This window comes from Ambystoma mexicanum, chromosome 1p (assembly GCF_040938575.1).
Source record: "Ambystoma mexicanum isolate Mex_15411 chromosome 1p, UKY_AmexF1_1, whole genome shotgun sequence".
Taxonomy (NCBI): Eukaryota; Metazoa; Chordata; class Amphibia; order Caudata; family Ambystomatidae; genus Ambystoma; species Ambystoma mexicanum.
The window spans coordinates 1,154,545,367-1,154,573,282 of NC_090921.1; the positions used below are offsets into that span (position 1 = coordinate 1,154,545,367).

At 43.0% G+C, this 27,916-nt stretch overlaps 1 protein-coding gene across 1 annotated transcript in view; it reads left to right on the plus strand.

The window, feature by feature from the left end:
* Positions 1 to 27,872, plus strand: part of LOC138450306 (B-cell receptor CD22-like) — a 437,337-nt gene extending 409,465 nt beyond the window's left edge. Inside the window, exons 10-11 of the mRNA XM_069604830.1 lie at positions 19,096 to 19,177; positions 20,786 to 27,872. Of these exons, the coding sequence (XP_069460931.1) occupies positions 19,096 to 19,177; positions 20,786 to 20,896 (193 nt within the window). The 3' untranslated portion in view covers positions 20,897 to 27,872. The remainder of the gene's footprint in view (positions 1 to 19,095; positions 19,178 to 20,785) is intronic.
* Positions 27,873 to 27,916: the final 44 nt, after the last annotated feature.

The following is a 27,916-nucleotide window of genomic DNA, read 5'->3' on the forward strand; positions in this document are numbered from 1 at the left end:
TTTGGTTTAAAAAAGTGTAAACCTTTTGCACGTGGTTATTAAACCTCACTTACCTCCTAAGGGAGATTATTGGAAACAGGCCCTATAAATCTGCCCCATTATTAGGGAGGCTCTTTTCTCAAGATTCCCAATTTTCGCCCAGTATCACACAATTTTGCAAAGTGGGGCCAGGATTCAAACCCACTTTGTAATTTAGGCACTTGGCCACATTCCTTCCAAGCTCTAGTTGGTACACATGTTTGGGTATTGTCTCTCATGAGCTATTTTATGGTGTTTACTTCCAAAGTACGCACATTACAGAAGAGCAATCTGACATTATATAATCCCTTGCAGAAGCATGTTAAATCAAACGAGTACCCATTATAGCTTTATTTTCAATGCCCTGAATGGAAAATGGAAAGTCCCGGAATACAAACTAATGCAAACATAAAAGATCTCTTCACTATATTTTCAGCTTCTAGACACAAAAGAAATTGTGTTTTTGGGCACATTGCAAAAGTCATTGTTTTATACAGACGTCCAGTTTTTTCATATGCTTCATACGTGCCATTTCCCAGTCCATTTGGAGACAAATGTCCATTCCTGGTTTTAACTTTGCATTGTGGGACTTGCTGTCATGGGTTTATAATGGGGAAATCCAGGGCTACAAGCCCCACAGTGCAAAATTAAAATCACTGAATTGACTTCTCCCAAATGGAATGGATAATGTAAGCATGATGTATGGTGTTAAGCAAATGTGAATATTCACATAAAAGCAAACCCTTTGATTTTGTATGTCAAACTAACACCCATCATGAACATAAATGAAGCTTTAATAGAGGATTGGACCACCGTATGCAAGAGCCCTGTATATTAGATTCAGAATGCCCACTCTACATATTGCAAGTGTTAAGAAGTCTTGGACCCCATGGGGTCAGGTTTGTGCTCCCTGTGTGGCATGGGTGAAGAGACATCCATCCACATTGTGTTGTCATTCGGTGTGCTGAAATCAAAGAGTACAGTATTTGAGACTGCTTCTGAGACATGCAGGCATCCGTAACTTGGAGGCTGCAATGGAATTTTGTAAAAGCACTACAGATTGTTCAAGGGTGACCCATGTAGCTCGATATGTTCACCAGGCCTGGTTATGCAGAAGAAAACTGTGTATTGGGGCAATTGACAGTACATCAAAACTATGTCCCGAGGCCGGAAGAAGGACAAAGAATGGCATTAGGGCTGCGAGTATACTCTGCCTATGCCTTTCTCTTTTTTTATAATGATTTTAATTTTTGGTCTGTTTTAGTATACATGATTACGTCTTCCAGGCTTGGGTATGTTGATGTAAAATGTGTATCAGGGCAGTTGATTGAAAACTGTATCTATTTCTCCCGGTGTGAAGAAGGCTAAAGAATGGTATTAGGGCTGCGTGTATACTCTCCCTATGCTCGCCTATATATCTTTTTATGTATCCGGATTGTTTTAGTATCTTTTGCATGACTTTGCTTTTAACTTGTATGTCTGTATTCCTGTTTTGTCTTATGATTGCATGGTGAACTTTTATGGCTTTTTATTGCCCAATATAGTTGATTGATGATGATGATGATGAAGCATTAAACAGGAGTTGTATTTTGTACTCACTTGCATTGGCCCTCATTACGACCCTGGCGTTGGACCATGGTGCTAATAGCACCATGGTCCATGCCGGTAACTTACCCACTCCGCCATGGCGGAATGGGGAATTACAGTCCCATTCCGAGGTTGGCGGGGCGGTAATTCCCCATGCCGCCATGGCCCTTCCCCATTCCCATTTTTGCCCCATAGGGCTCAATGGGAATGGGGAAGGCGCTAAGTGCGGTGCCGCAAATTGCGGCACCGTACTTAGCACCAAGGTCCCTTTGCGGGTTGGTTTTTAACGCCTGCAAAAAGCAGGCGTTAAAATCTCCAACCCGCAAAGGGACCTCGTAATCAGGCGTTAAGGGGTTAACGGCGCCACCACCTTTTACGGCGCCGTTAACCCCTTAACACCAGGGTTGTAATGAGGGCCATTGTCTTGAAAGAAGGCACATTTCTGGTAGGTAACTGGACCTGTGTGTGGGCTTTCTGTTTTGCACGCCCCAGTACAGTTACTTTCACATAAACAGTTAGACATTAGAAAACGTTCTGCTAAGAACAAAGAAAAAGTTTTTAACATTAATTGCAAGACCCTTCTGTTATGCAGTGAGCGGAGGGAAAGAGACATGATCATGGACATCTGGGTGGGTGAGAGGCAGGAGGCAACAGGCACAGCTTTCCTGCTAAAACTCGTGAACATTGTTTCATTTTCTCCTCTCCACGTTATTGAGTACAGGTCACCGCCATATGTTTGGAGAAATCCTGGTTCTCAACGTTGGCAAAAATCATAAATGCAGATACTGAGAACCGGTTTAAAAGTTTTACCTCTGAAACTAAATATTTTAGAACCATTGCGCAATATCTGAGAGACCATGACATGTAGAGAGGGTTGACTCCCAAAGACATAAAACCATTCTAGGTTATTGCAGTTATAATGCCATGCAACCTTGTGCATGCAGCATTATCATAAATCCACGTTTGCCAACTTCCTAAATCAGTGCTAAATGATGGCTATTGCAGGTGTAAACCATGCTTTCTCTCTTTAAGTCTTCTGTTCGATCATGAATCTCTTATATTAACAAGTTTCTGCTTGATCCCCTCAACCCCATAAATATGTAACTCCAACAGGATTCCTTCTAGCGATGAGGTTGAGTAACATAAACAAATGGGAGTCATTTTCCAGAATTCTTGGGTCAACTATTGGCTCCTGAGCCTGTTGATGATGACATTAGGAGAGCAGCACCTCCTAGCACAATGTATCCCTAGGCGGCGGCCTTCAATTGCTTTGCATTTTATCAACTTCCTGCTTTTTGTTCGCTCGCTCCAAAACCTTTTGATGTCTCTCACTCTTCACTCCATTAGACAGGAATTGGCCTCCTCCTCATCGCCCAAAGAATCCCTAACAGAATATCAAGAAGACATATATGACCTTTAGCGGAATGAACATTTGCCGTTCTTTCATCTTTGGGGCTTTTGACTTTGCTGCAAGAAGACAGAGGACATGCTTTGTCGGGGGTGCTGGGCCTTATGTGAAATGAATGGCATTTGGATTGTTGGGATTAGGTGCTATATTACAAGCAGCACCACATCATCTAGCTGTCTACCCAGCTTCCTGAACAAAAACTTCAATGGAAGTTTAAAAAGTAGAGAACTTCTGAAGGGTTGATAGGTATTGATTAGGTGTTTGTTTTTTGTTTTTTTATTTGATATGGATAATACAATCATCCTTTCAAATGTGTAAAAACAAAGACAAATACATTTTGCAAAATGACGACTTTACAATTTGAAATCAAAGAGAAAGAAAAAAAACATAGAAAAACTTGTTAGCATAAGAGCAAAACTTAATCTATGCATAAGGGAAGTACAGACTTTGAACATTGATAATGATACCTTGTCACTAAAAGGTCAACATTTGACTTCACATGTTCCTTATTATGATGAAGTGTTATGTGATACATTTATGACAACATTTTTGCAAAGTTCACTAAAAATCAAAAAGCAGTAAAATCGAAAATTCTGAACACAATACAAATTTCTTAAAATTGCAAATGAGGTTACATAGGCTCCCCATCAGAAGAAGACTTGGGATAGATGGCATCTAAGTAGTGGATTATGGCCACGCGCATTTCCAAATTGGGGTTATTGGTTATATTGGACCAAATATCATCCATTGACATGAAACTGTATCTGGTCAAACGGCATTTTTTGAAGTGAATCATCCTTTGATTAACTAACATTGGACAGTATAAAATGCAGTTTTCCAACGTTTCTCTTTGTGTTTTGTTTAATCAAAAGCAGCAATGGTTTAGATCTTTACGAATCAGGTTTCGTCTGGCCAACACCTCCGTTGTCGGCCAGAGATTTAGGCGAAACCTGAGAAATTGTTGCCTGATGTAAGGACTCAGGCATCTTAATAGATAAGACGCTGTTGAATGCAGGGCTTTGATGCCAAAAACACGAGAGTCAAAGTCCTTATATTGTAGGCATAGGCTTCGGTTTTCTATACAGTCGTGAAGAAAAAGGTTTTGCTTTGCTCGAACCAGATTTGTTAGAATCAAGTCTAGCGTAATAGAAGCATCAGATAAAGTGTCCAAAACTGTATTGCACCAGATTCTGTTGAAGGCGTGATCCTGTGCTAGAAGATGGTGTGCCAAAATACCCAACAGACCTCCAGAAGTCAGACCCAGAATAGATTTTCTGAATAAAGCGCACATCATCCATTTGCTCTGGGATTGTAAAGATGTGGTTCCCAGTTCATGTCGTATTAACGGTAGAGGCGTGCTCTTAGGCAGTTGTAATAATTGTTTCCAAAATCTAGCTTCTATAGTTTGCCACCAGTTTGATATTTTGGGAAGCATAGTTTCAAGACCATAACTTATAGTGGGGATCACTTTTGTTGATAAAATAGAAAGACATGTTTCAAGGTAAATTTGCCATATTTCTTTTTAAGGACTTTGGCTTGTGTGATTCGCATTCAGTGTTTGGACTGTATGCCATCTTCCAGCTCCTGGGTTGGGGAGGAGGCCTGGATGATGATGCCGAGATATTTGTAGAGATGAACTTGCGCTAGGGGGTCATTTTGTAGGTGCCAACAATGAGACTTTACTCTTGATTTGCAGTGAGGTTTGCATATCATAGTTTGTGTTTTTTTAGTATTGATTATAGGATTATTGGCCGATACATATGATGCCAAACTGTCCAATAGATTTTGTAAACCCGTAGGGGTCTGTGAGATAAGAATTAAATCATCCGCATAGACGAGATGACTTATAATGTGGGTTCCAAGTTTGGGGGAAGTCGCTCTTGGTGGCTTGTAAAGTAATTCCCAGATCAAACAAAAAGAAATTAAAAATGGAGGATGCCAAAATGCAGCCTTGTTTAATGCCCCGAGCAGTTTTGATAATAGATGATAGTTTATCTGCCATAGAAAGTCTAATTTGAATGGTTGTATGTGTATGAAGTAACATAACTAAGGTCAAAAGGGAAATGGGACACTTGTGTTGAATTCATTTTTGGTGTAGAATGGACCGGTCAATAGAATCAAATGCGGCTTTAAAATCAATGTAGGCCAAATATAACACTTGGTTCTTATCTGCATATTTTGATTTGAGTATATTTAAAGTCATAAGATTAGGAGAAGTCCCAAGGCCTGCAACAAATCCCATCTGAAAAGGTTCCCTCAAGTTGTTCTGAAGCGTCCATTGATTAAAGTCCCTGAGGATGATCCTCGCAAATATTTTACCCGGTGCGTCTAATAACGCTATCGGCCTGTAACTGGCCGGCGAGGAACGATCACCCTTTTTGTAGATCGGGACTATTATTGAATGGTTCCAGGTTGCGGGCAAACACTGTGTGGCATTGATGGTGGTAAAGATTTTATGTAATATAGCAGCCCAAAGGTCAGGATGTTTTTTGAACATTCGATTTGAGAGACCATCTGGACCACAAGCACCGGAGTTGCTGATTTTATTGATATAGAATTTGATGTCATCCATATCAAAAGAAAGATGAAAGGAGTTTTGTACATCATGCGTTATCATGGGAAGGGAATGTTTAGGGCAGGCATAGAGATGTAAAAGTGATTTATCCACTTCAACTCAGTTACACAATTAGCTTACAAAACTAGTTGAGGGTGGCGAGTGGTCTTGTTCATTAATGACCATAAACCTGCAGCGTTTTTAGTTCGGAAGGACCACAACATAATTTCTCCATCATGCTGATACATTTGAACTTGAAGGGTTTTGAGGGCATTTTTATGTCTGGTTTTAATGGTCTTCAAAATAGAGGCTCTAAGTGCTGTCGGAGCATTCATAGCCTGTCGTTTTAGAGGCCGAGTGTGAGCTTTCAGTTGTTTGACCTGCGAATTAAAGACATGGAGCTTTGGACTAGTCTCCATATGGCCAGTGCGAGGATGTAATGCTTTGGAAGACTGGAAATGCTGCATCAAATCAGGATAGTGAATAATTTGATTCTCATGGTGATTTTCCAAAGCTCCATTCAGCTCACACAAGGTTTGAGAGGACCATCAGAGACGATTGCCCCCATTATTCAATATTAAATTTCCATGGTAATGATTTTCAACAGACATAAGACCCGGACTGCAAATCGTCCACACGGCAACTAATTGGTTATGATCACTGTTGGAGTTTGTGATTATCTGAAAGTCATCAACACTTGAAAACAATGACGCATTTACAAAAATGTAATCAATTATGGATGAGCTGGACCCTCTCTTCCAAGTTGGCTTTGGTGGCGTATCTGATGGAAATGCTCCGTTGAGCATAACTAGGTCATAATTGGAGACCAAGGCTAGCCATTTGGTTAATCTGAGTTTATTAGTAGTTTGCAGGGAGAAGCAATTTAAATTTAAATCGCCTGCAATGATGACATTGGAAACTGAAGTGTCAAGGGTGACCAAATTGAATAGGACTGTTAATGCCTTAAAAAAGCATTCATCAGATATGCCGACCGCATTCCAATATACATTACTCAAGGCATAATCAATTTTATGAATGGATAATTTGATCATTTGCAAGTACTGGTTTGGACAACACCATTCTTGGGCAGCCATTCCTGAGCCCATCTTGATGGCTATTAATAGGCCAGAGGTGGGTCTGCCAGAAGTACCACGCTGTGCCGGATTGAGAAAGACCTCATAATTGTCCCACAGTGGAGCCGACATCATCCAAGTTTCCTGGAACTAAAGTATGTTATAATATGCAAGAAGGTTGTTGTTGTTATTGATCAAGTGGGAAAAGCCTCTGATATTCCAACTGATGAAGGAAATAGATTGTGCCTTTGTTTCACAGACTAACTAATTTGGCTGCGAGGTTGTGTGACAGTGGCAACCAGTTGGGATAGAGACATGGTGAGTTTGATGACTTTTATGTACATCCCCACTATTAGCTTGTGAGAAGGCATTTTGGTTGAGAGCAAGAGTGTTTAAGGTGTCAAACAATAAAGCCTAAAGAAGAGAGTTCCGTTCTGGCCATCCATATAAGGTTTTGAATGACTCTGGAATGAATCCAAATTCTGATGGAATTGGCATTCTGTTGAATTGGGAATTCTATGAGTGTGATATCAGCCAAACCAATATCTTCAAGTGAACGGATGTCAGAGAATATGGCCAGGAGGGAACTTCTATTCAAGTTATATTGAGTAGACGGACTGGGTTTGCATGCTAGTAGCAGCGAATAGTTGGCTGGGGGTTTGCCAGTCAGCTTGCGAGCCAAGGAAGTTGGTCGAGCAAAAGAAACATTGGACGACTTCAAAGGCAGTATGATTGGTAATGTTCTGGAATTAGTAACTGACTGTAACATTTCCACCATTTCAGGGGTAATTTGCGCAAGTAATGTGTAAGGGTCATTTATGGGCGCTGATGGAGTGTTAGCAAGGGGAATGTGAGATGGGACATTTGTAGGTATTATAGATGGCATGTCCGAAGGTCTTATCAGCGGCACATCAAGGGGCCTCGTGTAGGGCAAATCAAGAGATGAAGCACAATTCAGTTCATTAGTAGGAGATGATTTTTGTGATAAACTGGTCATGTATGCATCCACCGCCTTCCTAATCTCTTGCCGATGCAAGTCATCAGGTCTAATTGCGGGAGTCAGTGTAGTTTTTGAGCTGGGGACCTCAACAGAAACAACCTTTGGCCCAGATGCTTTATCAGTTTCAAGTTGGGATTGTTGAGTAATGGCCTCCACTAATTGATCCAAAGGTGCGTGAGTGTCAGGATGATGATATGTGACTGACAGATTATTTAGCACTTTGGACTGTTTTAATAAGAGGTATTTCTTAGATACTGAGCGTGCAGCATCAATCGTAGTTTTTTTGGCCAAATTAAGATTCTTGATAAACAATTTCGATTTTGCAGTATTGATTTTGTTATTTCCAGAAATATTTTTGGATAGTTTAGGAAGAGAAAAAGGACCAGTGTTCTTTTTATTTTTGGAGAAAATGGTGTAGGTCTCTTTGTTGGGTGAGCTCGTCTGAGTTTGGGGGGAGGTCACGCTTGTGCCATTCTGGGGCCCATTCGCCACGGGATCTACTGCGGGGGCATCTGAAGGAACCGTTTTTTTTTTGGGACGTTTGACAAGTCGCACGTCAGGGGCCTGATGTGATAACAAGCCCCTAGGTCCATTAGGGGCCTCACGAGAATCACTGTTCATGCCTGTGGCAGGGCACACAAGTTCTACGTTCTCTCCAATAGGTCGTATGATTTGATCAAAAAGAGGCAAGCATTGGGACATATTGCCCCAGGTAGAGGTCTGAGTAGCTACAGCAGAGAGAGCTGGCACACTGGCCTCTATCAATGGTTTCGAGCCAGGAGGAATTAGCATGGGTGAAATAGTGGGACCAGGTTTTATAGCCTTGTTTGCGCCATCCATTTGCCATGCTGATATTTTCTCCAATAATGCCATTTGAGATTGTAACTTTGCATCTAAGGTGTCATACAGTTTTGTTGGAGCTGTTAGAGACACGTGGAGAGCATTAAAAGCAAATTGAGTTATTGCCCGATTGTTTTCGGTTAGCCATGCCTGATTAGCAGCAGAGTTATGTTTTTGTTTTTTGCATGAACATTCAGGGAGTGGAACTTGATCATGGCAAATAACCATAGAAGTGATTGAAATAGCATTGGCGTTATCATGCGGCACTACTGGTCTACGTGGAGTAGGAGTACAAAGGAGATGTTGGAGATGGAGGAACAACAGCTCGAAAACATAATGGGGGATTTAGATACATTATCTGACATTAGCTGTGGAGAAAAAGAATAATTAGATAGATTGAGGTCAATAACAGCAACGTCTGAAACATGTGCCACTGAGGGGGAATGATTGAGTACAAGCTCAGAGGTGGGAGGCACATTTTCCAGGATGCTATTATCAGTAATCGCATTCAGCTCACCAGGACACTTAGCAAGAGGAGCGCAAGACAGGATTAGCACATCATTGCAAATAGATACACATTGTTGGTCATGTGGTATAAATGGAGCACTCATAGGATAAATGAGAGCCTGGCATGGCTGAATGCTCATTTTTTGAAGTAATGCTTCAAGAGGGATAGCGCAATGAGCTGACATATGACATTCAGCTTCAGAAATTTCAGAGGGCCGAGCTATGGCTTCTTTGTAAAACTTACGGATGTCCCGTAAGCTCGGTTTTTTGAGGGTAAGATTTACACCTCTTTTGAAGCGCAGGGCTTTTGGTGTGGAAGTAGAACTCACAACGTTCCCTTTTGTGTTTGTCAAGGCCACAGCCCTAGTGCCGGTTTGCAAGCCCTTGGGCATGCCGGTTTTGAACGTTGGGAACATTCAGCTAAAGAACAGGAATCAAGAGAAAGCAAACCCCACAGACCCCACGGCACCACAGCAAAGTGGCAAAGCGGGACTTGTGGGGACATGCTTGGGTGCGCGCGCACGGTGCGCGTGCGAAGCAGATTTTATAGCTCTGCCTCTGGTGACGTTACAGGAGCCTAAAGAATAAGGGAAAACAAAACGTTTAAAGGGTCCTTTGAGCACTAAAAGTGCTGTTATTAAAGTCAATGCAGGTATTAGAAGGTTCACCTTCTGGGAAGTGACGTTTCTTCACAATAAGCATCCAGGGATCCAAACAAAAGCACGTCCAAGCGCGTCAAAACACAGGAGCAGCAACAGCAACAGTGTCTCGCAGCAAAGTGGGACTTGTGGGGACTTGCTTGGGTGCACGCGCGAAGCAGATTTTATAGCTCCGCCTCTGGTGAAGTTACAGGGGCCTTCTGGGAAGTGAAGTTTTTTCAAAATAAGCGTCCAAGGATCCAAAAAAAAGCACGTCCAAACACAGGAGCAGCAACAGCAACAGTGTCTCGCGGCAAAGTGGGACTTGTGGGGACTTGCTTGGGTGTATGTTTTAAGAAAATCATGAGTGCTGGTGTTCTTCATTATCCAATCAATACATTAATGATTGCTCTGGCAATTTAGTTTTGTGCAAAACCGTTGAAGAATGAGGTCTTGAATGTGGATCTATGGCATCCTTGCCTTTTAGTTTCCCCACAAGGCCAAAATTGTGAGATCCTGGTAAAATCGGATTATATCAATGAATGGTGATGCTTTGGTACCTGCATCAGGTGCTAGAGCCACCGCACCAAGTATCACAACATTTTAATAACAAATATAGCTGTAACAACAACTTTCTTTTTTTAATATTTTTTTATTACTTGTGTATATCAAGTTTACTTGTGTTTACAAGGATTCGTTTTTTTTTTTCTCTGTTCTAAGTTCTTTTCTTTCGTTTCACTATTGTTGGTTTCAGGTTATTCTGTCCAGGTGGCGTTGTCAAAGTTTGCCTTACTGCACTGATTTAGGGCGGCTTGCAGGATCTTCACTGTGGCAATTATTCAGGATGTTTTTTGTCCGCTCATCAGTCGTTGCCACCATACCTCTTCTTCGCTCACGATGTAGGTTTCTAGGAGCGGGCGTAGGTATGTTTGTCGCATCTGTAGAGTAGCTGGGCAGCCGAGTAGCAAATGTCGCACTGTCTCCGTCTGATCAGTTTTTTGACATAGCCGACATGTCTTGGTGCTCGATTGGCCTCTTACGTGTAGGATCTCGTTTGTGAGCAGCAAATTAAGGCGAGCTCTTAAGAAGGTATGTCGCATCGGTTTACTTGGAAATCTTCGCAGCACCTGCATGGTGTCATTTAATTTCATTGGCACGGGTGGGAGGTGGACCAGAATCTTGTTTGCATTGGGTTTCTCCTGGGTGACAATCCAGTCCGCTTCCGCCATTTTTTAAAAAACTTTAGTTGGATTCTGAATCAGATCCTCTTCCGTGCATGCAATGTGTTCCAGCTGGGTTCTTTTCTGTGATGCCCAGTTGGATATCATCTTGCATCTTCCTTCTTTGATTTCAGCGTCTATCAATTTGTAAAGAGGAAGTACGTCTGGTTCCACCGTCGCTTTTAAAGAGGTGAGGCCTAGTTCTCTTCTGATGGCGTCTGTCTGGGTCGATTTTGGGAGGTTCAGGATTGCTTTCCAGAAGAAACCCTCCCGATTTTGCCAGATGTTAGCTGGAATGGATGGCATTGCGTCACCGCCGTATGCTAGTCCAGGGACCACTTTGGCTTTATAAAACTTAAGTATTGGTATCAGAGAGAACCGGCCATATCTTTTGTCCAGGACTGTGGTCTGTGTAGTCAAGGAGCTGACTTTTCTCCAGAGTTCCTTTTGCATACTCTTTTCTGAGATTGTATTATCAATCATTGCTCCCAGATATCTGATGTTTGTGATGGTTTCGACATTGACTTTTTCCAGATTCCAGTGGAAGGTTTTGGATCTTCTCGGGTTTTGTTCCAGGATGAGGACCTTTGTTTTTGCTTTATTTATCAGAAGGTTTGCCTTCTCGATGTACTCTGACAGGTTGTTTAACTGCCTTTGCAGTCCAATCTCCATTCTGTCCAGCAGGGTGATGTTCTCGGCGTATAGCATTGCATTGAATCGCCACCTATTTTTGGGGGGAAAGCTCTGACGGCTTGTCCAGAGTCTTTCAGGTCACCAATGAACGCTGTGAATAGTGCCGGTGCCAGAGGACAGCCTTGTTTCACTCCTCGGTTCGTTGGTATTTCTGCCGACAGTAAACCGTTTTTATTCAGTTTTACCCTCATTGTTGTGTCCTTGTGTAGAGCTTTTATTGGTGCAAGGATGTTTTCCAGACATCTCCAGAGTTTCAGCTTCGTCCACAGTTTCTCTCTGTCCACGAAGTCAAAGGCTTGTGTTAGATCTATAAACGCGAGAAATGCTCTGGATGTGCCTTCGAATGTTTTACTCTTGATTATGCTGAGCAACATGATGTTGACTGTTGTAGTGGAGTTTTTTTTTAATCCGGCTTGAAAGGGGTCCGTGCATGGTGCTGTCTTTGCCCAGTCTTGGAATTTTTTTATCAATAGGGTCCCGAAAATGTTTCCGATCGTGTCCAAAAGAGCGATTGGTCTATAGTTGCATGGGTCTGACCTGTTGCCTTTTTTGTAGATTGGGACGACCGTTGCCATTGTCCACGATTGCAGGATTTATCTTAAGTTTGAGCAGTTGCTGAAAACCCTGCTGATGAAAAGTGCCCAGTTTTCCGGGAAATTTTTGAGATCTGGCTCTGGAGGTTTTTATTTTGTGTAATAATTTCTGTGATGTCCGCTTCATCAGAGACGTCTATCCATGGTAGTTCTTGGTCATCTCTTGGAGGATTTCCTGCGTTGGCCGGTTCTTGAAACAATGATTTAAAGTGGTCCTGCCATTTCTCTTCACTGACGTTGTTTGTTGGAGGACTGTTATTTTGAGCTCCCGTCAGTTTCATCAGCTTCCAGAACTCTCTTGCATTTTTGCCTGCTCCGTTTTTCAGCATTGTCTCAGAGTCGTTTTGATGCAGAGTGGCTCGGTGGCTTTTTATCCACGATTTGTATTTCCTTGTTGAGGCGTCTGATTGCTGCTCGTTTTGACACCACCTGTTTGTCGTATTGGTGGGTTTTGTCCCGCCCCATCGATATGTTTCTTTTAGTTGTTATTTTGTAGGGACTCAGGAGAGGTTGGTAGTCGACACTTGGCCTAGAGGTTTCGTATTTTGACGTTAGTTGGTCTATTCTTTCCGCCGTCAATCTGAGTCGGTTGCCTTGCGTGTTACTTTCGACATGTAGGGTTATTGAGGTTTTCTTCATGCCCGTGGATTTCCATGTGGCTAGCTAGAGGTTATCGTCGCTTGCAGCAGTCTGGATTACTTCGAATGATGTCATTTCCTTCTGCATTTCTTCGGACGCAAAGATGTAGTCGATTGTCCCCTTCTGCTTTATTCTTTCCCACGTTGGAATTCTTTTTGGGTTTGGGAAAGTTTGGGCCATATTGAGAAAGCCCCGTGTGACCATTAGTTTGTTCCATTGTATGCCTCTTTCTTCTGCTGGCCGCTTCCGAGTGATCTTTTGAGCCATTGCGATTTTCTCCTAGCATTTGGCGTTCAGGTCTCCACATATAATAATGTGAGCAATTTTTTTTTCGACGTAGATGTTATTGATCTCTTTTTCAAAGGTCTTTATGAACTTTGCGTTCGAGATTGCTTGTGGGTTCCAGTAGACCACTATGATGGCAATTTGGGTCTTCTGAGTTTTCTGGGGTTTTTTTCCCCCATGTTTTGCCCAGTTCAGGATGGACACTAGGTGGTGTTTCGAGGATGCGGTTGTTTCGGAGATGCTGATGCCGCTCCCTGAACGTACTGGCAGTATGATACCCGACGAGGGGCGGCCTAGCCAGTTTTTCACCGCCGGTGCAATGACAATCTCGAAGCCGTCGAAGGACGGCTTTTCAGTGAGCCAGGTTTCCTGTAGGGCTAGTACATCAAACTGGCCTAAATCGATTCCTCCTGTTTTCGTGAGGTGCTGAAACCCACATGTATTCCATGGGCCTATTTTTAAGTCGAACTCTGCAGCTTCTGTAAGTTCTTCTTCAACCTTCTTGCTGGGCCCACCTTCATGGACCTCGCATTGCTATTTTTTGGTTGTTTTTGAGAGTGCTTTAGGCAGCCAGGCCCAAAGTTGATTAATTTGGCCTGATTTGTCCGTGTTCGCCGGCGTCGCTTTTTTGCTGGGCGATTTCGTTTCCAGATCCTGGTTCTTGCTGGGCTTTTGGTTTCTGGAGGGATGATGGGGTTTTCTGTGCGTCTTGCGGAAACCCTCTGCTTTGGTTCTCCTCTCTTGGTCACGTACTTGGGTGCCTCTGCTGAGCACGTATGTTTTGGTGCTTGTTGACTCAGCGCGATGGTGTAGATTTCTTCTTGATTTGAGTTCGGCTGCCTATTGTTTGTGTGCTGTCTCTCCGTTCTTGGTGTATGGTGATGTCTGTCCGGAGATTTTCTATTTTTTTCCTGATTCCGTGTGTCTTGATCGGTGCTGTTGGACCAGTTTGTCAGCAGGAAGCCTCGGTGGTGCAGATCGCCCTGGGCTTCTTTTATGTGAAAGTTTGGTGCAGATGATTTTATATGCACAAATGATTTGGCTTTTGCATTTTTGTGGTATGGCTCAACCAAAAAGAGGTCATCCGATCCCAGGACTTTTAGTGCTTTGCACTTTCTAAAAATTTGCAGTAACGTTCCTCTATTCAGTTTTATGTATTCCTTGTTCCACGATGTTTGTTGCACTTCGAATATTGTACCAGAAAAGTGTTTTCCGTTTTTTTGTTCTTGTGGGGGTGATTCTTTTGCTCTCACTCTGGATCCCCTTGTTTTGTCGTGTTCGAAGGTTTTTTTTGCTTTTCACCTGGATTCTTTTGCTCTCCTGTATTTGGGTTTGCAATGGTTTCCTTGGGGATCGGAAGATCCTTTCCCTCATTGTTTCTCTTTTTCCTCGAGTGCTTGATAATTGTTTGGATGAGTGTCTGGGGTTATAGGGATGAGTTTCTTTAAGTTGTCTTGATCCTGTTGTTTATGATTTATGGGTGCACCTGCTTCTTGCTGTGTGCTCACTTGTGAGAGAAGTGCTTCTTTTCTCCTGCATTCGGTCCATCTGCTTTTCCGACTCTGAGTCTGGATGTTGAGTAATGTTCATTGCGTCGTTGTCCTTTAAAAAATCTTCCACTGTGAAAGGGGATCTTGATGTCTGCTGGTTTTTGGATATGTCGGCAAAGCTCTCTTTTGTTTTTGATGGCCCACTTGAGCCTGTGAATATTAGGTCTTGGGAGTCCTTTTTAGCTTGGATTGAGGAGCTGCTTCGAGCAGCTGTCGGTCTTTTGAGTGAGCTTGGAGGAGCGCTAAGTTTTAGGACTTTTTGATCGATCTCTATTCCTTTTTTAGTTGTCTGTAGTTCTTTTTTGGATTGGGATTTTGTGGAGGCCTGCGCTGAGGCTCCCGGCATTCCCTTCGGTCGTATCGATCTCGAGTTCAAAATAAAAGGTACCGGGATGGAAGAGTGCTGTCCCGTCTCTCTTCTTGGAATACTGTTGAATAGAGTGAAGTTGCTTCCCCGGCTCTGTTTTAGTTTGGGTGAGGGGATTTCGACCGTCAGTGGTACTTGGCTGAGGTCCTGCGTTTGTGTTTCTTCATTTTTTGTCAGCTTGATTGTAGTGGGTTGAGTCTCAGAGGTTGGTTGATCAGGGGAGTTCCTTTTGTTGTTCTGTGTTCTTGGTTGATGTCGATTTTTCCGCTGCTGTTACATATCCCTCCAGGAATATCAGTTTGGTGTGTGCCATGGAGAGAAGAGTTGTGTGGTCTTTTATGGTTTCATTCAGTGACTCGTACAGTTTGCAGAAGGGAGTGAGGGATATGGTTATGACAGACAGAAATGTTAGCATGTCCGGTTTCTTACTTGGCATTTCTTTTTGGGTGAATGCGAAAGCCTCGCTGCATCTTCTGTGATTGACAGGTTTGTAGGGAGGGGATACTTGGATCGTCTCTTGCAGGAGTGGTTGGTTGAGCACAGGGCAGCTTTTGGTTGGTTTTGTGGAAGGGCCACAGAGCGGATATTTTTTCACGGGAATCTGAGTGTGACCGTGATCTTCACTGGAGGCCCTTGTGTCTGGCAGGCTCACTGGTTGGTTGATGTTCATTATTGGGTTTGAGGACTTCTGTTCTTGGTCTTTGCTTGAAGACCTTTCCCCCTGCTTTGGGGTTGATGATAGTGGCACATTCGTTGGGGTAAAGCGTGGTTGAATTGGCCCCGGGCTTCTGATTTCGGAGGGAGGCATTGAAGGATCAATGTCCACGCTGGCTTATGAGTGCTGTATTTGGGCTCCTGAGTTTTTGGTGGCCGGATTGTCCTCCTTGCTTACTTCCAAGTTAACTTGTGAAGATTCGTTTGGCTCTGCTGTTTTTGCTTCTTCGCCGTGATTACCTATCTTCGGGGATGATTGTCGCCTTATTTCATTGTTGAGTCCTATTTTCCACACTTTGGGGACCGGCGGCAGGTCCCGGATTGCCTCCAGAATTTCTGCGTCCGAAATCTCTTCGGCAGGATCATATTTTCTTTTGCCTAGATGATTAAAGAAGTATTTTAGGGAATTTCCCTGGGAGCTATTCTCAGATGTTTTTTTCGGATTGCCACTTTGCAATATTTTTGTTTGTTTTTTGTGACTCTTTTTGGCATCTGCGGGATCTGTGTTTTTTCCCAGATCTGTGTGCTGACATTTGTTTTCTACTGCGTTCAGCTGGTCTGTGGTTTTTGTCTTTGTTTTTGGTTTAGATTTCGCAGGCACTTTTTTTATTGGTTGTTTTTTTTTTGGTTCTGAAGTTTCTGATTTTGCATTTCCTTCTTTTGTTTTGCAGGAGCTGAGAGGGTTGAACCCAGGGGCTTCTATGTCCTCCCATTCCTCGCAGTGCTGGGCTGCCCCTGAGCATATGCCCTCCCTCTGTGGTTCACTGGCTTGAGATGGATCTATGTTTTTCACTGCCTTCCTAGATGCAGTGTGGTTGGTGTCCACTAGAGGGCTCCTCCGTTGCGTGAATCATTGCGCTCGTTGTCACCTGGGCTGCACTGCTTGCGAGAGGCTGTGTCGTCGGCCGCGGCTCCAGACAAGGAGAGCGGTCCGAGTTTATCTCCTCGATCTACGCGTCCCTCGACATCACTGCTGCCACGGTCTGTTGCGAGGTAGGTTTGGAGGGCAGAGAGGGGGTGTGCTGTAGTGGCGTCTCTTCCACGGGCTCCCGATGTGCATCTTGGCTTTTGCACCTCAAGCCCCCGCTCAGCTGTCCCGCGGGCCCCGCCTCATCTACCATCCCCGCCGTCAGCCCTCCGGCCGGCGCAGGGGGTATTCGGGGTGAGGCGGACCCGGCTGGCGAGTCATCTGTTTCGGGGATCAGGATGTCTTGAGCTGAGGGTCCCGTTTTCAGCCGGGGAGGCGGTACTGCTACAAAGGAGGCCGGTGAGGTCTCTGACCCCTGAGGGGTCGCCAGGAGTGCTGGTGGTATGAGTCTTGGGGTGAAGTTGGTGCCTAGTGGGCCTTGTGAGCCGACGCTTGGTTTAAGATGTGGCGGTGGACATGTGCATTGATCGTCCAGATCCTTCAGTGCATGCTGTTCTGCCGCTGTAGTTGGAGCCGGTTGAAGACGTAGTCGGCCTAGTGGGGGCACGCAGGCAGGGGCTTTCTGAGGATTAGACGTTTATGAACTTCTCAAGCGCCTTTTCTCACCTTCATCCGCCGCTAATGCCAATGCCAGTGCCAGGTTTTGCTGATGATTGGCCTCCGGGGGGGGAGTGGGTGTTTCCATCTCCTAACTCTCCGGGCCTTGCAGGGACTGCAAGGACTGCGACTCCCTCAGCGACTGGATCCGCGGCCGCTCCGCGGCATAGCTGGGGTATATGTGCGTCCTCCAACACAGTAAAGACAATAGAAAGACTGTAGGCTGGGTCTTAGAGCAGGGTTGAGGGTAGACAGCAAGGACTGCAACTCCCTCAGCGACTGGCTCTGCGGCCGCTCCGCGGCGTAGCTGGGGTATATGCAGGTCCTCCTACACAGTAAAGACAGTAGAAAGACTGTAGGCTGGGTCTCAGAGCAGGGTTGAGGGTAGACTGCAATGACTGCGACTCCCTCAGCGACTGAACAGCGAAACAACTTTCAAGAAAGGCATCAAGCTACGTGAGGTCCATATTGAGTGCATTGTTTGTGATTCTGTATGTGAAAGGATCTATTAAGGATGTTTGATGTTCAATAACAAGCGTTAAATCCTTGAAGTGGAATTACTGCTCACATGGGCTTGCCCATCTACTAATTCACCGAGATAATGCACCTGCAATTCTAGTGGAGTTGGCTAACGTTGGGTCTTCATGCAAAAACATTGACTTTCATGACTAATAGTTTTCTCCCAAATTCTAGGAGAACACATAACTTAGGGAAAACTGGCACAAAGGGCAATTCAAAAAGTCCAAACCTGCTCAGCACAGTAGTGAGAATCCCTAAAAAGTGAACAGGTTAAAAGGTTTTTCACCTCCAATTTAATATGTGTGCTTCTGTGGCTTTAATATGAATAAAGAAGAGACTAGTCTGGAACAGTGGAGTGTTAATGTGGTGGGGGCGCATGAATTTGGTTGGGCCTAGGGCAGCAGGAAGCCTAAATACAGCACTGTTGACAGGGAGACAGCTGGTAATATGCTGAGTGAGGCTGCAGCATGCCTAGATCCATAGTGAGGGAAGACAGGGAACAATTAAAATAAATTAGCAAACCATGTTTTTGTTAGGACTGTCGTTTTGCAAACAGAGTTGCTGCCGAGGTTGCACAGGGAAACGGGGGGGTGAGGATTGAAGGAAATCTGGAGGGGCCCGCTGGTAACAGAGCCGCAGCTGGTCTGTCTGGAAAGGCAGGCAGGGGGAAAGTGAGATCACTCCGCAAGCCCCTTCTCACAAGAAAGCCCAGGCGCACAACTTCATGTTTGGGAGCTCCTAATTAGAAGAAGTACATTTAAACAAGCCCTCGTCGGATTACATGTCAGAATGTAACAGGAATGAACATTTAATGACTCAGCAAATTCATGACACATCATTGTAGTTTGCCATGCCTACCAGATATCCCAATTCTTAAAACCCCTTTCCTCTCATATTCCTCTGTAGCAATGGTTTCAGGTATATTTTGGTGGCTGTGCACCAATGCATAGTCACACTGCTGTCCCCCATTCACTGCTTCCTCCTTCCGCCATTACCAACACCTGGTTCATGTATTTCCATACTATGGTATTGCCATTGCCAAAGCAACCAGTGGTGGAGATGCTATGAATACTGCTGCTGACGTATTTAGGCCAGGAGTGCCATTTCCTGTCTCTCCAATGTGTACACAATAACTAAGAATAAATACAACTTGTACATCATGCACAATGTTGATACCATGTAACCTTTTCCTGAATCCCAAAATAGTGCAGCGTTAAGAGGACCGCACTTTCCTGAAAAATGAACTATGCCTTTTCAAGTACAGAATAGCATTGGGGTTCTTATTCTTACCCTGGTTTGGTTAGCTGTGATTAATTAATGTTGGCTCCGTGATGCCATATGTTCAGCATTTTGGCCTCTTTTCAGATATTCCGAGCTCAATGAAGCCAGACACAAGGAGGCAGAAGCAATGTACAGCCAGGCTCAGGGGACAGACCAGCAACAGCAGGTATGGAATGTATTGTGATGTGGCAGGGGTATGGGCAGCCAGGCTCAGGGGACAGACCAGCAAGAGCAGGTATGGAATGTATTGTGATGTGGCAGGGGTATGGGCAGCCAGGCTCAGGGGACAGACCAGCAAGAGAAGGTATGGAATGTATTGTGATGTGGCAGGGGTATGGGCGCCAGGCTCAGGGGACAGACCAGCAAGAGCAGGTATGGAATGTATTGTGATGTGGCAGGAGTATGGGCAGCCAGGCTCAGGGGACAGACCAGCAAGAGCAGGTATGGAATGTATTGTGATGTGGCAGGGGTATGGGCAGCCAGGCTCAGGGGACAGACCAGCAAGAGCAGGTATGGAATGTATTGTGATGTGGCAGGGGTATGGGCAGCCAGGCTCAGGGGACAGACCAGCAAGAGCAGGTATGGAATGTATTGTGATGTGGCAGGGGTATGGGCAGCCAGGCTCAGGGGACAGACCAGCAAGAGCAGGTATGGAATGTATTGTGATGTGGCAGGGGTATGGGCAGCCAGGCTCAGGGGACAGACCAGCAAGAGCAGGTATGGAATGTATTGTGATGTGGCAGGGGTATGGGCAGCCAGGCTCAGGGGACAGACCAGCAAGAGCAGGTATGGAATGTATTGTGATGTGGCAGGGGTATGGGCAGCCAGGCTCAGGGGACAGACCAGCAAGAGCAGGTATGGAATGTATTGTGATGTGGCAGGGGTATGGGCAGCCAGGCTCAGGGGACAGACCAGCAAGAGGAGGTATGGAATGTATTATGATGTGGCAGGGGTATGGGCAGCCAGGCTCAGGGGACAGACCAGCAAGAGCAGGTATGGAATGTATTATGATGTGGCAGGGGTATGGGTAGCTTCTTTAGCGGAACATGACATTACACCTCTTACAAGAAACCAATGGCTCCAACCTGGTGATTCAGGACACAGCACCTCATCCCGCCTAGCCTTATATATGAATGAGCTGCCATCAGATGCCAGGTGCAGTCTCAAATGCCTCAAATGCCTGGCATAACCACCCAACATAAAGCACATCCTGAGATGTCCAGATGCTGCCACTCACCTCTCAACCCCACCGCCCACACACACACATTCGCCCTTACCTTCAATCGAGTGCTGCAGTGGTCTGCACAAATAGGCACCAATGCGGCCTTAGTGTGGCCCATGCAGTGCTGCCTGCACTGGCATCCTGTGCATGTGTATTCTGCTGCCCTCTTCCCTTCATGCTCACAGGACTTCAGGAAATTCCTGTAGATGCATTGAGGGCCAAATGAGGAATTTCTATCTCTTGATCCACTCCTAATCGCAAATATGTCATTACGAAGCTGCTAATTGTTTAGGGAGAATGCGGGGGGGGGGGGGGGTGGAGGTGATCACAGAGTACTGGTGAAAGCAAATACTGCTCTTGTAGAGCCTTGTTCACTTCATAATCACAGTGCTGCCCAGCAAACGTGAAAACAGAGGCTGTAGTGCCAGGGATAGCAAGGGTGGGTGTCAGATACACTGGTTGGTATCCCCTGTCCATTGCAGATATGAGATGCTGCATGATTTGCACTCTGTCCATTAAACATTGTTCTTCCTTTTGGTTTGTTGGCACAAGGATCCAGAGGGTCTCCATTATTCCACCATCCCCCACCTCCAGAGACCCGGAACCACTCGTGTGGAAACTCATCCAGAAGATGTTGTAGAGTATGCTGCTGTGAGGCACTAACAACCCATGTGCATCTTTGGACACTAGGAGTTATTTTGGAAGCACCACATTGCCTTCGGTAACATGACTGTGTTGTTGGTCAAAAACAGCAAAAAGGCCAAATCACATGGTTCACTGTGGAACCATCACAGAAACAAAAAGTAATTAATTTAGTTATTTCAGTACTTTTGCTTAATGATTTATTGCTGGTGAGTAGTAGAAATATATTGTTTAAAGAAACATATTTATGCTGCTGAAATTTTCATATAATCCTTTGTGTAAAAAAATGTATGTTTTAGATCCTTGAAAAATATCATACTTCAATGCTAGCAGTGATCTTCAGGCATGCATCTCAGCATTACACCAGAGATTTGGCAATGCTACCAGTGATCATCAGGCATGCATCTCAGCATTACACCAGAGATTTGGCAATGCTACCAGTGATCATCGGGCGTGCATTTCAGCATTACACCAGAGACTTGGCAATGCTACCAGTGATCATCGGGCGTGCATTTCAGCATTACACCAGAGACTTGGCAATGCTACCAGTGATCATCGGGCATGCATCTCAGCATTACACCAGAGACTTGGCAATGCTACCAGTGATCATCAGGCATGCATCTCAGCATTACACCAGAGATTTGGCAATGCTACCAGTGATCATCAGGCATGCATTTCAGCATTACACCAGAGACTTTGAAATGCATGTGATCATCAGGCATGCATTTCAGCATTACACCAGAGACTTGACCCTGTAGTACTTCCTTCACTAGGTCATTGAGTGTCCATTTATCATGCAAAGGTGAGATTGCAAGTCATAAGTCTCCTCTATTTGATCATAATGCCATTTAATGTTATAGGTAGATGGTTTTTTTTAAAATATGCAGCTTTTTCAATATATACATCTTTGCATAGTTGTATAGTTTGGCTATCATCTTTTGACTTTGTTTTTGTAAAGATGTTTTTGTCATTGCTTTGTTATTTGTAACTGTGAAAAGGTATGTCTTTACATATGCTTTGAAGTTGGATTCCACCAGAATCATTCCATTTGGGGCAAGCCTTTCTCTGGCTCAAGGTATTCCAATCTGTTCTTTGAGTGAGCTTAAGGATGCTGCTGGACATCAATTGTGCTAGGGATGGCAACAGAATCCACTGAAAGTTTATAAGCAAGTGATGTCCTAAAAAAGGCTCAAGGATATGAGTGGCATCTTTATGTGACATTATCCAGATTGCATATATACAAATGTATTTTCTGGCAACATATATGTATATATATATATAAATCTTCAAAGCACTGAAAAACGTCAGGCTGGGTGAGTAGCACTCTTCATAGTTTCAGGAATAATCAAAGTCCGGACATCCAAGTTGAAAACAAATGTATTCTTTATTGATGCCTTGCAAGTGGCAAAATTCAATTAAAAAGCCATAAAGGTAAGGCTCTCCCAAAGTGCAAATATCCGTGCGCGTTTGGAACATTGACGCGTTTCGCGGCTTGCCTCGCCGCTTGGTCACAACAATTCGTTCCAAGTAAACCATAGAGTTTTAAACCATTAGGCAGAGCAGACGGCAACCTTTTGTGCCGACACAGAAGAGGGGACTCCACTTCGAAACTCAGCCCATTCGAAACTAACTCATGGCGGCCATCTTGGTGTTGTTAGTACCGCACTAATAACATACTTATGCGTACCACTTCCACCTAATTGGAGTAGCACCCTCCTTAAGAGTGTGTGGTCTGGGTTTGAAACTAATTGTGATTTAAACTCAATATTGTTCCGCCATGGTCTGCCTCGAAAAGTGAAAGTATCCCCGTGGAGCCCCATTATATGCCGAATGCCTGTTCGAAATACAGTACATGTATTGACTGGCCTTAGTTATATAAGATCTTATAATTGAAGTACCTCTATAAAATACAGAATCACTGTAAAGTGCATAGTGCAAACAACTTAGTAAAGTGCACCGGTCTTTAACGGTGCAATGGTCGCTGTAAAGTGCAGAGTGCAAATATGTTCAATAATAAAACAACATCAATTGGCAATCTTGTCATTTCTAACTCAAATGGTTATATATTGGATCTCATCACTAAGATATCTCATTGAGATGCCCAGATCATTATAAAGTACATAGTGCCAGCAACATGTTAGAATACAATAAACTCTTTCAAGTGCAGCGATCACTAAGAATTGCAACAGTCTTTTTGGAGTACAACAGTCAATATCAAGTGCGTTATGCGAAAATACCTGCTAATGCAGAATCTCATTCACTGCCTGGCTTAGACTCATCTGATTTGTCTGAGGTCCTACCATATTATCTTTTCCGCATATTAACTTGACAATTATTGGTTCAAGCTCTGCCTTGACAGTTATATATCAAACTCTGGTTTATGAAAACAGGGAGGAGGGCACAGTCCCATATTACACATGTGTAAACAAATAGATAAAAAGACAACCACCTAAAAATAAAATCGTATCCTGTACGAGTTAAAACAATATGAAATTCCTGGCTATGTAAAAATGTCGAGAATCCTACAATTTTTCTTCATTATGCAATATTAGAAAACTAACATGGACTTCTTTAACTAGTTGTTCGTATGTTCTACAACTTTTTTCCGAAGACATAGAAACCGGTTGAACAGGGAAAGGAGCGAGAAGGAGAAAAAGGGGGGGGGGGTTATTTTTAGAAGGAGAGAGAGAGAGATGAAAGGGCTTAAGTGAGAATAAAAAAGAGAAGAAGAAAAAGAAAAAGAATGAAAGACAGACATCAACATTCCGAAAGTGTAAAATTCAATGCATTTTTTCTAGCAATTCATCACTGGCCTAAAAATGTATACAATTCCTCGTCTATATTGTGTCCATTGGGGATTTTACTCTCAAAGTCCAATATGTAGCAGGTCTCTTTCTGTGTCAGGATTTTCTCTTTATCGCCTCCTCTGGGTCCTGTCTCAATTCTGTGTACCCCAAAAAACCCAAAGCTATCCATGTTTTTGTCATGAAATTCTGCAAAATGTTTGGCCATTGGGTAGTTCGCATCATTATTGATGATGGCCCGTACATGCTGTTGTATACGTATCTTTAATTTACATTTGGTGCTTCCTATATACCACTTGTTACACGCACAGGTCAGCACATAGACAACGTATTCCGTTTCGCAGGTAATTTTCCCCAATATGTGAACAGTTTGATCAGTAATGGGGTGTTTGAAAGAGCTCCTAGGTTTAGCGTATTTGCAAATATTGCAGTGGGTGCATTTGAAGAAGCCCTCTTTTTCGTTACCGGATAACCAATTTATCTTGTTGGTCTCATTTTCTTGGGTCATATAGCTTTTCACCAAGGTATCTCTTATTGATCGATTTTTTCTGAAGGTTATCTGTGGGCGATTTCGAAGGTTTCTGTTGAGGTCCTGATCTGCCATGAGGATTCTCCAGTGATTAGTTAGAATACGCCGGATCTTTGGTGCTTGAATATCGAATGTTAAGATTAATCGAGTATTGTCCTTCTCCGTGTTCCTTCTCTCATTGTCTCCTCTTCCTGCTATGAGGATAGAACGTTCCTTTGCTCTTGCTTTGAGGTATGCCCTTTCGACCACTCTTTTAGGGTACTTCTGTCTGGCGAACCCTTGAGCAGTTATTCTGCTCTCTGTGTCATAGGATTCCAAACTACTGTTATTCCTTAGTAACCGGATAAACTCTCCGTAAGGGACGCTCCATATCAGATTTTTCGGATGTCCACTGTGTGCATGGAGGGGGGCATTTGTCCCTGTGATTTTTCTATGTAGTTCGCTAGTTATTTTGTTGTTTACTATCCTCACATTGACATCCAGGAAAGTAATCAAAGTGCGACTATGTGTTTCTGTGAATCGGAGATTATTATCATTGGAATTGAGTCGGTTGACGAAGTCTGTCCATCCTTGTTCGGTTCCTCTCCATATTATGAAGAGATCATCTATGTATCTCAACCAAAGAATAATATTATTGGTATACTCAAGGTTCACATCTGTCCAGACATCTCGTTCTTCCCATGCACCCATGGTTAAGTTGGCATAGGACGGCGCAAATGTAGTGCCCATAGCGGTACCTTGCAGTTGTTTGAAATATTCGTTATTGAAGAGAAAGATGTTGTTCGTCAAACATAAGTCTATCATTGAAAGTACCATTTGAGAATGTTCTAAATAGTTGAGGGATCGAGTCTGTAAAAAATGTTGACATGCCTGTTTCCCATATTCATGGCCAATCAATGTATACAGTGAAACCACATCCATACTGGCAGTAGATATTCTTTCTCCCAGGGAATGTCTTCTATTTTGGATAGGAAATCTGTCGTGTCTCGTAGGTAACATGGTAATGCTAAGACAAATGGAAAGAGAACTTCATCTATATATTTTGACATATTTTCCAATGCAGAGCCTATTGAGCCGACAATGGGTCTGCCTGGGGGTTTCTTCATGTTTTTATGTATCTTGGGAAGGAAGTATATGGTAGGTGTGATTGAATTGGTGATGGTTAGGAATTTTCGGCTTTCTTCTGACAGTAGGCCCTTGGCTTCCCATTCTGCAAGTAGCATGTTGATTTTGCTTTCGAGTTCTTTGATGGGATTATGATCAATTTTCATGTAGCATTTGCTGTCATTCAGTTGTTTATAAGCTTCTTCGATATAGTCTTTCCTATTTTGTAAGACTATATTGCGCCCCTTATCCGAGGGTTTTTTCAGCTCATGCAACTCTTGTAATGCCTGTCTGTCCCCGAACGATAAGTTGTCATTCCATATCCTTTTCTGTTCCTTTCTTCTGAGTTTTTTCAGATCTTCAATTACTAAGCTCTGAAATGCCTCTATATTGTTTCCAAGATTTGCCACTGGATTGAATTTGGACTTGGATTTTAATTGGCTTTTGGTAGTCCAGTCTGTTCTGATGTTCAACTCTTCAAAATCTAGGGGTTCACATTCTGCCCCTGCTTCTATCCCCTTCTCCAGATTAACCAGATCAGTTAAAGTGATTAATTCCTTAATTAGAACCTCTGTATGGCCCATCTCCCTCTCTTTGGGGCGTTTTTTATACTCATTTGTTGCGAAACAAAGAAAAAATGAAAGCTGATTACAACTTTTGGGCGGCACTCTCCCCAATAGTAAAAAATCAGCCAGATGCAACCAAAGGATCTCCATCAAACGTCCTTTATTTTTGCAAACACAGTGGACAAGTAGCTCAGGAGAACAAACAACAACGCGTTTCACCCTTTTGGGCTTTGTCAGATTGTGAACATAAAAGACAGGCTTCTCTTTTTTAACACTTTGCAAACAGAAATGTCCTTCTTTGCTTTCCATTAAACAGTATCCTTGTTTTCATTCCCTGTTTGTCTGAGTGCCATCTTGGAATTGTCTTAAGACAATGAAAATTCAATTGTGCCAACATTATATATATATACTGAAATATTAGCGATATCTAGGTGCCTGGTGCTTTGAATAAAGTGCATAGTGCTCATAATACAGCAGCAACCTACCAACAATATTAATAGTTCATTGGTATTCCCAAAATGCTGGTTATTTTAATAAAGGTCATAATGCTTGCCATACATCAAAACACAACAATTGCACCTCAATGCTAATGTATTTTCTAGTACAATTTTTTGGCATTTGACTTCTTTTTGTGTACATAGGTCTTTGCCATATGGAAATGCCCAATATAATATACATTCGATTATATCAGCGTCATGCATATATTGCAACACCAATGTTGCTAAAGTGTCTAGTGCTTTGAATAAAGTGCATAGTGCTCACATTATAGCAGCATTTGTCCAACTGTATTGATAACTCATTGTTATTGCTAAAAAGCCAGTTATTCGAATAAAGTGCATAGTGCTCACAATATAAAAAAACATTATATCTCAATACCATTATATTTCATATTGAGATTTGAAATTCCTGACGTCATTTTGAATTGACTGATGCTTGATCTTTGCCCTATGACAGTAGTTATAGAATGCATGACGTTCACATCAATTTCCTATATTAATAGCATGTACTTCTCAGAGTTACCACATATTCATTTGTATTATTTCTTTGTTGTGTATACATTATATTTAATCAAATTTCATATGAACAAAATAAAATGCTTCAATATCATGATGTTTTGGCCATCCATGTTAAAAAGAGCCTGTGACAGATGAACATGGTGCAAAAATATTTAAAAAGCTCCCTACATGTTAAAAAAAATGTTAAAAGTTTATATGAAAAAATGTGCTATAAAGCATCAAAACTAAGCAACATTATTATAATCTCATATTTTCAAGCACAAAATCAATGTTATATTACAACAATTATACCCAGAATGGTCTAGTTTCCCACAAAAGTGTAGAGTTCCTCATCTTTATTGTGACAGACCGGGTTTTTTGTGTGGTAATCAATGATATATTTGCATTCAGTTTGTCTCAATCTTAGTTCCCGGTTGCCTCCTCTCGGGTGTGGTAGAATTTTGTCTATGCCAAAATATTTTAAAGAAGAAACATCTCTATTATATTTTCCTTCAAAATGCTTTGCAAGGGGGCAAGAAGGATTTCTATTTTTGATGGCCGAAGATGTAATACCCAAAGTTTCACTTCTAGCTTCGTGCTTCCTATATACCAGAGGTTACAATCACATGTAATTGCATAAATAACATAAGTTGTTGAGCAAGTGATGTGTTTAGTTATAGTCACTTTCCTCTGAGTTCGTGGATGTATATAGTGTTTGACAGCTGCCCCATGTTTGCACGCCTTACATTTTGTGCATTTATAGAAACCACCTTGATTACTTGCTAACCATTGACTTGTTGGTTGTGTCAGGGTTATGAAAAGACTTGGTGACAACTCTGATTGTAATGATTTTGCTTTCCTAAATGTCACACTAGCATTCTTCTGAATGCATTCTTTAATATCCGAATCTCTCTGTAGTAACGACCAACGTTTGGCCAAAATCTTCTGAATTTCTTTTGCCCCGTTGTTATAGGTTGTAATAAACCGTATGTTTTCAGATTTGGTTTCCTGTAATTTCTGTTCAGTTTTCTCTTTGTTTTTTT